The 14,920-nt window shown below is 36.0% G+C and overlaps 1 protein-coding gene across 1 annotated transcript; it reads right to left on the bottom strand.

Moving 5' to 3' along the window:
• Positions 1 to 4,476: 4,476 nt before the first annotated feature.
• Positions 4,477 to 12,382, bottom strand: LOC104089169 (conserved oligomeric Golgi complex subunit 6). Its single transcript, XM_009594007.3, has 11 exons — positions 12,027 to 12,382; positions 11,904 to 11,956; positions 11,520 to 11,667; positions 11,323 to 11,430; positions 9,580 to 9,647; positions 8,908 to 9,031; positions 8,671 to 8,817; positions 8,300 to 8,560; positions 7,928 to 8,212; positions 5,732 to 5,878; positions 4,477 to 5,273 (listed from the first exon to the last, which is right to left on the bottom strand). The coding sequence occupies exons 1-11, from the start codon at positions 12,234 to 12,236 to the stop codon at positions 4,749 to 4,751; spliced, it is 2,076 nt and encodes a 691-aa protein (XP_009592302.1). The 5' UTR covers positions 12,237 to 12,382; the 3' UTR covers positions 4,477 to 4,748.
• Positions 12,383 to 14,920: the final 2,538 nt, after the last annotated feature.

The following is a 14,920-nucleotide window of genomic DNA, read 5'->3' on the forward strand; positions in this document are numbered from 1 at the left end:
GTGTTATGTGAATTACATGTGTAACGGCGTATATGCGAGTTGACGAGTATATACTCCATCAAAATAATTATTTTCATGTTTGCCCGTATTTTATTAATTATTTTATTCCATGTCTTAACTGTTACATGCTTTAATTGCTTCATATGCCTTAACTTGCTACTTGTCACTTATTATTCTCGTATTAAAATATTCATTTCTTCCATGCTTCCATGATTAGTTGCTAGTTGCCTTAGTTGTCTTACTTGTATACTTTAATTGTCATATATTTGGCTTGTCTCGTTGCTTTGTATTAATTGTAGCATTTCTTGATTTGGTACGAAGTTCCTTAATGGCTTTGCTTTTATATTCTTTAGTCGTAGAGATTCTTGTGAATTGAGTTATTGAGTTATTACATTTATTGATTTTGTTTATGGATCGGGTTGCATGCCTCAACGGGTGAAATAAGGGAGGATTGATATTGATATGGTGGGTTCGGGTTACACACCGCAACGGATTTTTATATGTGATTTTGATATGGTGAAATAAGGGAGAACTATGATATTGATTTTGATTATATGGTGGGATCGGGTTGCGCACCGCAACGGATTTTACATGTTATTCTTGATATTGATATGGAGAAATAATGGAGGATTGTATTTGTACGATGGGATCGGGTTGCGCGCCGCAACATATTTGTGTTTTGTTTTCATTGTTGCATTGTGTTAGCTTTCAGTGTTTTCATACGAGATTCTAAAGACTGATATTTCTAGTTTTTTGATTTCGAGGATTGAGTTTATTTTCATAAGTTAACTGCCTTACCTTTCCTGTGTTCCTTTCCTGTTATTATTATTATTATTATTATTATTATTATTATGCTGCATACAGGTTATTGTAAGTGACCCGCCTTAGCCTCGTCATTACTTCGTCGAGGTTAGACTCGGTACTTACAGAGTACATGGGGTCAGTTATACTCATACTATACTTTGCACTTCTTGTGCAGATTTTGGAGCCGGTCCTAGCGGCAGTTAGTAGGTTGCTCGGATTGATTGCCTGACTGATACTTGAGGTACAACTGCTCGACGTTCGCAGCCCTGAAGTTTCCTTCTACCTTATTCTAATTGTTTATTTCATTTCAGATGGTTATACTTTCATCCAGACCATTATTTGTATTATTCTACTCGCTCGTGCACTTGTGATACCAGTTCTGAGATTGTATCTAGATATTGCTGTTATTATGGGTTTTCTCACTCTATTTCAGTTTCATTTCAGTTTATTCTGTTTACTCGGTATCGGTTAACTTGAATTGTTAAAAATGGCAAAAAACTATTCTAACGTTGGCTTGTCTAGAAAGTGAAATGTTATGCGCTAACACGGTCCCGAGGGTGAGAATTTTGGATCGTGACAATGAGGCAAGCTAGCGAGACACTACCATTATTTTTTTTTTTTAAAAATATCTATCTACAAAGTGGTTGAATGTAACAAGATCTTTGTTTTCTTTCTGCACAGATTGAGAGACTACACTACTTGGATGGCAGAATTAAGAGAAAAAACGAAAAAGAGATATAGGGAAAGAGATAAAGGAACAAACTTTTCACGGAAATAGGCGATGGGGGCAAGAATAGAAATAGCAGAGCCACTTTTGTAATCACATGGTAACTGTTTGACCAAAAAATGTAAACTCTTGATCAAACTAATTAATTTTATATAACGAGGGATTAAACTTAGCTAGTGATAATAATCTCAAATCTATAATCGATTAACACAAATAACGTAGAACAGTGTTGGTAGGAGATTAAATGCAGTGCACATTCAATGTTTCAAGATGATTAATGATCGAAGAATGTTGAGCAATAAATCACAATAAATGACATTAAAGTAAATAAGGAGAATAATTCACCAAATATTAAATGAGGTGTATGATTATTCCTTCTGACAATGATGAATGATAGATAAATACTAGAATATTGGAACTATTCTCGGATCTGATGGAAAAGTGTGGAATAATAGACAATCGAATCTCTTTAGAAAGGTAGTGTTAGTTAGGGCTGCTTATCGGGCGGATCAGACGGTTATTTACTCTTAACAGTTTGGCTTATAGGTTATCGGCTTTTAAATGTATTAATCCGCTAGCCACCCGATAAGATATCGGGCCGATTGGTATCGGTTTAGCTATTATCGGACGGTTATCGGACGATTTATCGGCCTAGTTCAATTTGTATTACAGAGGATTATTTTGGTCCTTTAAGTTACACGGTTACTAGTAATTAGTAAATACCCAACAATGCTTCAACTAACATAACAGTTAACACTTCCTAACATGACAATTACATCTCTCAAAATGAGTCCAGAATACAACTAGAGATAAAATAAAAATTTAGACATAAAATCTAGAACAATTGGAGACATCCAAAATACAACTGTTGTAGCTAACCCCTAACAGTGCTTCAATTTCTACAGCTTCAAAGTTCAAACAACTTGCAGGTTCTATTGGCTCCCAAGTATCCTTGTCACCCCACTCCACCAGAACACTGAACATTAATTCCATATAAGCCAAAAAAGAAACATAGCATCGCTCTCCAACCTATTTCCCGTTTGCTTCCACTACTCTTCTATATCTTCCAACTTGAAATTGCTTCATCTAGTGTTCTTGGAATTTGTTTCCCATATCTCGCTTTCTTTGCTTTCGTGACTGTTGTTTCCTATATATTTTCCCATAAATTCACCAAATAAGAAGAGGAAAGAGAAATTAACAGCAAGATGCAACATGATATGTGCATATGCATGCTATCCCACTAAATATTCGACCATCAAATAAAGATTCGAAAAGGAGAAGAAAAAAACTTACCATCTGCTGCTCTGGCTATAGCCGTAAGCCCGTAACTGGGGTTCTGAGATCTGGTTCTAAGAAGTGTGTTGAGATTCTGAGACGACGAGAGGGAGAGGCGAGACTCGAGAGGGCTGGGCAGTGGGTTGCTGTTACTTATGAGATCTGAGGGAAATAAGGAATTTTTGATGTTAGAGTTTCTATTTTTTAATAGTGTAATAGGGCTGGGCAGTACCGGGTAAGTGTAAGTGTCAAAAGGATTTTTATTATTTAATACACATATGGATATATATATATATATATATATATATATATATATATATATATATATATATATATATATATATATATATATATATATAACGGGTTAACGGTTTATCCGATAAGAAAATTGAATAATTCGTTCCCAAACCGATAAGCCGTTAATAATAAAATTTTAATTCGTTCCCCATTCGCTAAACAGATAATCCGTTACCAATAAGCCATTAAGTCATTTTTACGGTTCGGTTTTCGGTTTCGGTTCGATTTTGAACACCCCTAGTTTAGTATTTTATCTAGGGAGCAAGTATTCTTTTGAAAGAGTGTTCTTCTCGGAGAATCTTGCCCCTTCTTCACCTTATCTCCCTCTCTATTTATCTGGGACATACCTCCAGTTAACCTTAAAAGTACAAGTACAGAGAATATTCAATGGGATATTCTCCTAAAGATCTTATTACAAAACTAGCCATTACTACTGCCCCTAATAATTGACCTCAGCCGTTATTGATTGCTCGGCTTTAAGCCCTGCCGTTTACTAGTCAATCTCGGCCAATTTACTTTTCGTACTACCACTTCATGTCGAATCTCCTTGAGGCAGATTTTGGCCAATACAGTAACCACCATAGACAAGCTGTACCAAAGCCATTGCAGCATGGGCTTTCCATATCTCACCTCCATTTCCTACTGCAACTGCTGCCATTTTGTTCATTTCATCCACACTACACACCCACCCACCCCTCATATATATAGAGTCAACAAAGTGTAATAATGTGGAGTATGGTGATTCTTGATTATTATAGAGATTTAAAAAAAATACTCCTTCCGTTTCAATTTATGTGAACTCATTTGACTGAGCACAGAGTTTAAGAAAAGAGAGAAACTTTTGAACGTGTGGTGTAAAATGAGACACATATATTTCGTGTGCCTATAAATCATTGCATAAAAATTAATTATTTTCAAATAAGAAAAGAGGTCATTCTTTTTGGCACAGACTAAAAAGGAAATAGGTTCACATAAATTGAAACTGATGGAGTATGAGAAAAGGAGTTGACTTGTTTCAGGAACCTCACGTTTTTTGTGTTTTCTTGGATTGTGTTCTTGGTTTTTTGGTCACAAGAAACTGAGAAAGCTTTGGACAGGATTTTGAAGTTGATCTTTCTGACGAATTTGAGGTTTAAGCTTTCCCACATAAACAGTATGTGTCTTCTCCTTTTCTGAAAGTAGAAAGGCTAAAAATGGCAAATTAATTGATGGAGTTTTATAGAGTTACTTTTTCTAATCCTTAAGAAATTTCTAAAACGTGTCACTTGTCTACTGGAGTAGTATGAGTCATATCATTGTTTTTGATTTTTTAATTTAGTACGCGTATTGGGAATAGCACTCCCTATCAAATTCAGAACTCAAACCCGAGGAGATTAAGCATGAAACGATTATATTTCTACCTACAGCAATTCTCCTCCTTTATCTGGCTGAGGATCAATTACACTGTGTGAAACTCACAGTCGAGTTTTTGCAACAAAAAGATAACAAATTTAGCCAGTATTGTTTCCTAACAATAAAAAAAGTAAAGAAGAATATGAATAAAAATTGGGAATAAAGAGTGTCAAAAATACAAATACTAGATGTAATTTTGATACAAAAACGATGATGTATTACATATTACACTTTTGACTCACTCATTGCAATATCAAATTCCCAAAATTGTTCTTATCTGATCAGGTGGATGTCTAGCCAGTGACTTTGGATCTGGGTAGCCATTCTCAGGGTCCATGATAGCCCTGTAAATAAGCTCGTAGGCTTCAGCAAGTGACCTAGCTACCTGAACACTAGTTTCTGATCGCAATCTTGGAACTTGCATCTGCTCAAATTCAGGAATGGCGGTTTCACTGCCCAAAATGAGCCCAAAGAAAGCCTTCAAACTCTCAGCAACAGACACCGGAGCTGTATCCTCTTCTTCTGCTAACCCTTGCCTAGCTATGGAGTTACCAGATTCACTAATTTCTAATGACTTGCGGAAGTGTGACATCTTATTCAATAAACCACATCTTCTTAGAATAGCATCCACTTCTTTTTCCACAAGAGCATTTATGTGATTGTCTATCATTATTCCGAGCTTCTTCACATAGCCACTTGCAACTTCATGTCCTAAAAGTGGTTGCTGGATGGCACATAAGCAGTTGATGAGGAAAATTTTGGCCGGAGTTTCACTGGTCTGCAAAAACAAAACAGTAGGTTAACACTAGTGATAGTAGGATAACTGCACCATCTCATATAATATCACTATATTATAACATGCGCCATCTAATATAATATCACTATATGAATTGATAGTTTACTCATGATCGCGAACATGGAATAAACGCAAAATCAACATTTCGGTCAATCATCTAATACATAGATCCATGATGATCTATGCACCTAGTATAAGGTGGTCCAGCAAATCTCTCGGAAAAATAGTATTGTTAGTAAAATGTCCCAAATCCAACCAAACACAACTGGGAAAGTGTCAGATGGTAGGATTCCTCCATTTCTTGTAGTTTCTCTTTCTTTTTTGCTTTCTTATCTTTTATTGGGGAAGAGGGAAGGGGCACGAAATTTCACAAGCCAAGGTTACAACACAAAAGGCCTAATTGGACTTTGGAATTCAAGGGGAAACAAGACCATAAATACCTGTGGTAAAGATGCTGAACTTTTGCCATCCAAAAGAGCATCCACAGATGACCTGCGGTGTTGACTTGGATCAGAAGTAATTCTATTCCTTCTTGAGGAGTGTATGGCACCTTTTGACTTGTGCGCCTCTGCTGCTTGCTCACACATCTGCATGGAAGATAGGCAGTAAACATAGAGAAGCAAAATAAAACTGATTTGGCAATACTGCAGTAAAATCAGCAATGATGCCATTTTCAGCCTATCTCATTCTCATGTCAAGAAGCTCAAATCAAACACTCTTAAAATTCTGAAATGTCACTCAAACAGGAGAATGGAACCAATAATGCATTCTAGTTTATACGATCTAAATAGTTGATGCACTCTAGTTTTCCATATGAACTAACATATTAAATTTCCCAGACCTATTCCTTTTTACTTTGAACACAGCTAATAACCAGAGATAATCTGTACTAGTAATATGGTCTTGCAATTTCCGAACAAACCAGTACCCCGGCGAAGGATTAAGTTACAAAGTTTATGAGAAACAGATAGACTGCACAAGAAAAACAAGAATAGTGCTAATAAGAGAACATTCATTTTTTTTATCAACATCAGACGATGTTGACATGCATTTAACATGATTTGATATTTGGTATTCACTCTAATGGAAAGGCAAGTCCATCACATGTGAATAGTTTCCTTTGTTTCGCCAATAACAATTATTTATTTTTATTTTAAAAAAATCAATGTCCTTCCCATAAAATAAAAAGAAATCATAAACAGCCGATGTCAATTGTTAGAAGTCACGACTCACATCATAGTCATTTTAACTGGTGCTTTATATTTCACAGGTACCTATGGGTGTCTTAGGACATTTGAACATCATGTTGCAATAAACTAGTCCTGCACAGTTGGAGTTAAATTAATAGAATCTAGATGATTCATGCTAATTATTCAACAACAAATTGTTAGAGTTAAATTCCTGTATCTAGATATTTATGAATCTTTTTCATGGGTTCTCTGCTCTACTGCATACAACAAAATAGGATTTCTTTTGGGTCGGAACTACTTGCCAACCATGTTTTGACTAATCTACTCATAGACCGGAAACAGGGGTAAGCACAAACTAATGCTACCAAATTCAAGCAAAGCTAATTCTCCAGTACTCTAGCAATCCCCTAAGGTCAGATAGTTGGCCTGTATAACTCAAGGTCTTACATTAGAAAAATGCTAAAAAAAATGTTGAAACAAGACCAAGATGTATCATCAACATGTGTCTAGGTGCTTAAGCATAGATAATAGAATTTGATGAATAACAACCTATGCTCATTCAAAGATAAATATGTGTAATTAACAATATATTATTATCTTTTCGGAAGGACCAAGCATTTCTTGAGAGAAGTCGAGACTTGCATTCAACATTGTATAATGAAAAATCCTAAATGAGTAACACTTAAAAGAAAGCACATAGGAAATTTCAGATTAGGGCTAAAGTGTGGATAGCATAATCCTTCCATGTCTTTCCTATTAAGTGCACCAACCGAATTAAGAGAGTCATGCAATTTTTACTTATTTAACTCAACGGATGCAAAGATATGTGGTGACATAAGAATTTACAAGATAAGAAATGTCACATTTGCAAGAAGGTTCAAGTAGTACAGATCGACGATTAAATTAGAGAAGGTAGTTAGAGATGGTTAATCATGTCCAACATCGACCTCCAGATACACCGGTTCGTAGGTGTGAAACCATGGTGAATGAAGGTGTTAAAAGAGGACAGAGGTAGACTTAAAATCACATGGAAGGAAGTTGTTCCGCAAGAACTACATATGTGGATCAATGCAGACTTAGCAAAAGATATGGCACAATGGAACAAGCAGATCTATATAGGCGATACATATTAGTTGAGAATATGGTTCTAGATGTTAGCACTATTGCCGTAGGTCCTATGATTTCTCGGAGTGGTTTAGCCTTTTAGAGATTTTATATGTTCAGAAAACATAGAGCTTCTAATATTTTTTATTTGTATTTACATAATATTGGCTATTGGCATGAGATGAGCTTAAGTGGAGTAACATGGTTGGTGATGATTCATATAGTCGATCCCGACTTGTTTGGGACTGAGGCATTGCTGTTGTTGTAACTTGTAACACAAAAAATCAGGAACTAATACATAAGTAGCAATCATTTATTTAAAGTAACTTGATGGACACTGACCTGAATAATAGGATCTAGCAGAGCAGATATAGCTGGATCAAAGTCAGGCTTCTTTCCAGATGCAGGGAACATCATGCTATCATGTGTTTGAATAATTTCAAGCAGCAGTGAAACTCCTTCCCTTAAAGCTGGTGGTGGAGAAAGATCAACAGCGACCAATGGAGGATACCTCAAAAGCTTCTCGCCCCGACTCTTTAGTATGTCAAAAAATGTTTTTTGGGCTGCGTCCTTGAGCACCAGTAAGGTATTACATAGAGATGTTTCTTCCCCCAGCAAATCCGATATCTGCATTAGAAAAAGAGTTGAGTGCAAGGATAACTTAAAAAGGAGGGTGCAAGAAGATTGGATCGCTAGCAATAGATTTCAACTCACTGTGTATAAATAGAACTCCAGTGTATTACTAAGCTTGTAAGAAATTATAAGATTAGGTTGAGAGTGCAAAACTTGTTCCACTCTAACTTTAAAAGGGCGGCAAACTCCTTCAAAAATCCTGTCTAGAACAAAAGTCAAGTCGGTTTCTGTCTTTCCATACTCACTATCTACGCCTTTGGGGTATTTATGACTAGTTGATCTAGTATCTGATGCATCAGGGTCAAGCAATGCAAGGACAAGCTCTCTTTCAGACGCCAATGCCTGTCATGAAGCAAAAACATGTACAAGATCAGATGCAGCAAGTCAATGCGCAGAAGACCCTTTTTTGTTTCATAACAGGAACAACTTATAAACTATGATAAATCTATCACCTGATGCAACCATCCCAGCATGTCACCGACGTATCTTAAAGGATCGTGAGCATGCACTTCAATTGGCCTGGGAAGTCCACCAGGTCCTCCACGTGTAAGAGCACTTATAAATCTCCTAAACAACGCATTGTGCCTCATGTTTGCCACCTAATATTTCAGGATTTCATGAATATGAAATGTAAACAACATTGCAAAGTTATTAAATAATCATTATAGCTCTTAGTTAAGATAAGTTACCTCTTCCGCACAATATTTAAAAAGTACTGGTCTTTCTTTGAGACACCTGACTGCTGTTTTCAGAAGTTCTCCGACTTCAGGGTTATCAACATCACCAAGTCTCCTACACTCTGTCTGAACCCACCTAGCAAGAAAACCAGCATAATGTCAACATAGTGGAACGCTCAGAAGACTGTTTATTGGTTAAACATTTTTAAATTTTAAGTATATATAAGAAATTCTTTTTGATAAGGTAGTATCCATATAAGAAATTAGACAGATCATATGACCTACTAATAGTAGAAAGAATGACCAATTTGAACTAATTCAAGAAAACCAAACATCAATCACTGAGACAACACATAAACAAAATAGAGCACAAATTTACAGAAACTGAGTTTGTAACCATGCCTGGGTATTGTTGCAAGAGGCATAGAATAGATGGTAATACAAGGAGCAGATTGACAAGGTAGATTATACAAGAAACAAATTGTTCACCAAAAGATGGGTGTCTGAATACCCTGCCACACAATATACATTTTACCAGATAGCTATAGTGTTTTGACGTTCCAGACATCAGCACAAAAGGTACATCTTTTCGGTAGGCACTTAAATGAGAGGATGTTGTGATTCCGGAGTATGACATACGAAATGTCCGAAGTTCAAGAGTCCATTGAGCCAGAGAAGAGTAACCTGCAAAGGCGTTCATATGCTCCTTCTTGATACATGGCCATCATATCCATGAGCTCCAAACCAGCGCGCTGCCAAGAGTATTTGAGTCAATTAAGCAAAAATAAATAAAGTTTGTCCTGGCCCTGTATCGAATTTTAACATCTGGAAAAAAGTTAGGCTATGATTTATTTTATATAAGTTAAAAGAGTTTCATTAATAAACACCAAGTAGGTGTTGCAAAGTACAAGATGTGCGTGTAACCCTGCTTGAGTCATATAGTCTATCATTAGGAAAATATAATTAAAACTGGATGATTGAACTCTTATCAATTACCAATCACACAAGGGCTCTTGAAGGAAAAATGATCTCTTTTTCCAGTTCAGTTAATTGTGAAGTTCCATGGATATCCTTGGATCACTCATGTAGCCACTTGTATAGACAATTGGCAGTGATTTATTAATATGAACTTTAACTTTCAGATTTCAATGATCTATAGCTCTTGGACGCAGGTCAATCCCTTTTCGTCCGCAAAATTTTCATAACCTAAATTTTTTCCAAAAAGGTTATCACATATATCTAAGTTGGACATAATTTTTATCAGATTAACACAACTTTAGATAAACAAAACTTTGAGTGATTTGAAACGTTAGATAATAAAAGTTTCTAGAATTGATGAACAGATTAATAAATGGACCTTGGGCCTAACTCAACCCCAAAAGCTAGCTTATGAGGTGAGGATTGCCCAAGACCATATAAGGAGACCAATGACCTCAAATCCCACCGATGTGGGACAACTCAACACCCCCCTCACACCAAGGCCTACTGGAGCGTGGAACATAAATGGGGGCCCAATATCGGTAACAATCACTGGGATGGGCCTGGCTCTGATACCATGATAAATGAACCTTGGGCCCAAATCAACCCCAAAAGCTAGCTTATGAGGTGAGGATTGCCCAAAACCATATAAGGAGACCAAGGACCTCAAATCCCACCGATGTGGGACAACTCAACACAGATATTTCAGAAGCAATTGGTTAATTTGTCTATTTTTTTTGGTCGGTGAAGTTGGTTAATCTGGCCTGAGATGAATTTAAATGGAGAAACATGCATATAGCCGACCCTAACTTGTTTGGGACCGAGACCCAACTATTGTTGTTGCAATTGGTTAATCTGTTATAATTAGTGGGATTAGAAAATTAAAATGAATATCAAAATACGTTCAGCATCGAGTCCATTATTCCATGAGGAAATAAAGTCCATCAATCAAGATGAGGATCCTCCATTCACCATTCCAAAAGCTGGATGAGACAACATGTAGTCTGGATCAGATCATGCCACAAGCTATGTTCAATTGATAGGGAAGGAGATACACACTGCACATGTCATTTAAATTTAGAGGCTTCAATCATAAAATATAATTATCTTAACCTCCCTGAATCAAAATATCCTTTCATACACAACCAAATGGAATAAAGAACTGCTGAACATAATGAGTTATTCCCAAAAGGCAGTGTGAAAAGAAGCTATTCCACAACGAAATGTGCATATATTTGTTTGCTATAGAAGAAAGGTCACATGTCAAATTTCTTTTTTAAAACAAAAAAACTTGAACAGTTGCATTTTTGTCAAGGAGCGTCTTAAAGTTTGCTCTCTATGTTCCCTGCCCCATCTCCTTTTCTTTGCTGGCTAGTGATTTGAGAAGGTTAGAGATAAATTTAGGGATATATTCATACATTGTACAAGGAGACAGAGAGAGAAGCTTACTTGGTGGTGTGTCCTGAGAAGCACTTTGCAGTTGGCATGAATTTCTTGAACATGAGCCAGCGCCTTAAAAAAATTCTCATCCAGGTCTTCTTCCCTAAGAGCATTTATCTAATCAACGAAAGGCTGCAAATCAAACACAACTAAAACAAATAATCTGTGACTGAAATAGGATTGAACTCAAAAGGAATGACTAAAACCTCTTCTGGGGATAGCTGATAATCACGAAGAAAGCATGATACAATTTCTTGCCTCTGTGTAGTAATTTCAAATTCCTGTTTCAGCCGTTCTGTGGTACTAATAATATCACCTGTCGTGGCATTGCAACTGCTTAAAGCCAGTGCAATTCTGAAAATTCAGGCATTACAAGAACACATGTCAGCACAACTTCTCTTTAATTGATGTAATAATACTGAATGACAGTGTAAACAAGGTAATTTAACTAGTTGTAGCATGTTCTCTTCCTTATTTTCCAAGTAACTAGTTCCACTGATCACAGGTGACCAGATAGTATTAAAGTTAAACTCAATCCAAACATATTAATCAGAAGACCAAAAGTTGTATAATACTTAGTAATTCCTTACTTGTCACAGCATTCCACGATCGAATTGACTTCTTCTTCGACTCGATCCAACGCCTAATAAAAAAGGAAACTCAATTCAACTATAGAAGTTCTTATTCAAAAAATTAAATCCAAAAAAAGGTACCTTCTGAGCAGCAGTGGAGGAAAGAAGGAACTCTTCATTTATAGATAGAGAACGCTTCTCAATAGTGGATCGGAGGTTACGGCGAGAATGAGGTGTGTTTTCGGTGTAGAATGTGGAGAGAGTATTCAGAGATGCGAGCAGATCCGGCGTGTCTGTTCGAGTTTCCAGCACTTTCTTCAGCTTCCGTGATAGCCCCGGTGCCAATGCCATCGCCGGCCACCGTCGATTTCCACTGCCGGTGATAAGCTATAGATATATTAATTTGTACGTATATGTATAGAGACAGAAGCTCTTCAAGTGAACTGATCGGAGTTACAGATCTCTTCCTCTTCCGAACTAACGGTGGAAAAGGAGTAACAGAGTGAAAATGAACATGGGCTTAGATGAGCCATGTAACATTTTGGTTTGGGCTTTTTAGTTATTGGGTCAAAAGCCGACCCATTGTGGGTTGATATAGCTGTGTAAAAATGGCTTGTGGTAGCCACTAAATAAGGTGGTGTTTATTTTTTATCCATCAATTCTAATGTTGAGCAAAAATAGTGACTACTCTATTAAAATTAATATAAAAAGATATTTTTACCCTTTCTTCTATTTCTTTTATTCCCAAACCTTTCCTTTATACACTTCTCTCATTTAAGTTCAGAGCCAAAATTTCATAGGCAAAATTTCGCTACCTCAATATCGTTCCTGCATGCAACTCTTTTCTCTCGATTTAAGTTCAGAGCCAAAATTTCATAAGCAAAATTTTGCTCCCTCAATATCGTTCCTGCCCAGCCCACAACAATTCTCTGCGTATACTTTGTCCAACTTAATCTCTTCTCCTTTGTCATCTTCTCTGCAGCGAACCAGCGTACTGGTATATTTTCAATTTTGCTTTTATGCATTTTTCTTTTTGTATATCTCTAATCGTGATCAATGTTGTGTTTGTCATCAAGTATGTGTGAAATGTCCAAAATAATGATTATAACTTGATTCGCTAAGGAATAAGGTGCGGATTTTTGTGAGAAAGTTATTGAGAACCTTTTGGAATTGAAATGTGTTTGTGGTTCAATCAATATATTGATTATGTAAGGACATTTCAGAAAAATAGTCCTAAGAATTTGTAAGCTAACCGTGTTTAGGAATTTTAGTTAACTGTGCTTCTATTAAAGATGCATCTAATTAAGTCCTGGATTTTAGTTTTTTAGTTTAAATATTAAGGACATTTCAGAAAAATAGTCCTACGAATTTGTAAGCTAATTTTAGTTAATTGTGCTTCTATTAAAGATGCATCTAATTAGGTACTGAATTTTAATTTTTTAGTTTAAATATTAAGGACATTTTAGAAAAATAGACCTAAGAATTTGTAAGCTAATTTTAGTTAATTGTGCTTTTATTAAAGATGCATCTAATTAGGTCCTGGATTTTAATTTTTTAGTTTAAGCATTAAGGACATTTCAGAAAAATAGTCATAATGTTTACGTTCTATTTCCTTCTTTGTAGTGTGCTAATGGAAGGAGATCGTGCTTTCGAGTTTGATGATTGGCGTAATTCGATGAGCTATTGGAAAGGAGATTTTTAGTATAAGGAAACAATAAAAAGTTTCTTGTCGAACACGCAATGGAAGAAGTTGAGGGATGGTATTTTCGGAAATTTTTTCTGATTACAAGGTATGAAGTTCTGTGGTAGACTTATTCATTGTGTGTTGCTTTAAGAAATTATAAGCAATGACTCGCATTCAATGACATTCAAGGTTTTTGATCATGCAGTGAAGTTTACACGTGAAGCGTTCCAAATAATTACTGGGTTGAAATGTTCTTCTTCAGTGGACTTCAAAGTTTTACCTGAAAGAGAGAATAGGCTTTCGAAAGTCTACTTCTCTTGAAAGGATAGAATTGAGTTAGGCGATTTGTGGCATTTTATTACTAGTCACCCATATGGTACAACTGCATCATTTGTAGGCAGCCATGACGATGCGGTGAAGTTGGCAACAATTTATTTTGTTGAATCTGTGTTGATGGGAAAGCACAAGAATCAGAATGTGTTTGAGCGGGTAATGAAAATCGTAGATGACGATGAACTCTGCTCTTCTTTCAATTGGGGCTCTCTTTGTTATGAAAAGTTACTAAAATCATTGAAGAGTTGCTTGAAGCCCAAACAAAATACTTCAGATAATGAGAATGAGAATGAGAAAGATAAAAAGAAGGACAGTTATACTATACTTGGCTTCCCTTTCGCCTTCTGTTTTTGGATTATGGAAGTATTCCCAATTTTTCAGGAAAAATAATTTGTGAACTTCAGAGAATGTGGGTTCCTTCGGATGCTATGTTATTCAGATATGAAATCTCCACATTATGACACCCTATGTAAAAAGTACTTCCATAATGAAAAAGTAAGTTAATAGGATTACTAGCTATTTTTTTATTTATGTGTTTTAGTTCTGAATACTTACATTTTTTTTCCTTATATAATAGTTATATCAGTTGCTCGAGATGGTACCATTTCTTTCTTCTGAAGTAGATGCGGAGCCCACTAGTGTGCATGTGCCATTGTCTCAAGATCAAAGTTCAATGCTGTGATGACCTAAAATATCATCTTTAAATTTAATAAGTAATTTTGTATTCTAAGACCTCAAAAAGTACCATTTATTATTTCTCGACTTGCGTGCACAGTCCGTAAAATTTTCCGGAAGGTTTTCATGTAAAAAATGGATTAAAATGTGAAATAGAGCCTTAAAACTCAACTGAGTTGACTTTGGTCAATATTTTTAGCAAACGGACCCGGATCAATATTTTGACAGTTCCGGAAGCTCCGTATCGTTATTTGGGACTTGGACGTATGCCCGGAATTTAATTTGGAGGTTCCTAGCTCAAGTTATGACCATTTAACGGAACTAGCAATTTAAAGGCTAAAGA

This window comes from Nicotiana tomentosiformis, chromosome 8 (assembly GCF_000390325.3).
Source record: "Nicotiana tomentosiformis chromosome 8, ASM39032v3, whole genome shotgun sequence".
Lineage (NCBI taxonomy): Eukaryota > Viridiplantae > Streptophyta > Magnoliopsida > Solanales > Solanaceae > Nicotiana > Nicotiana tomentosiformis.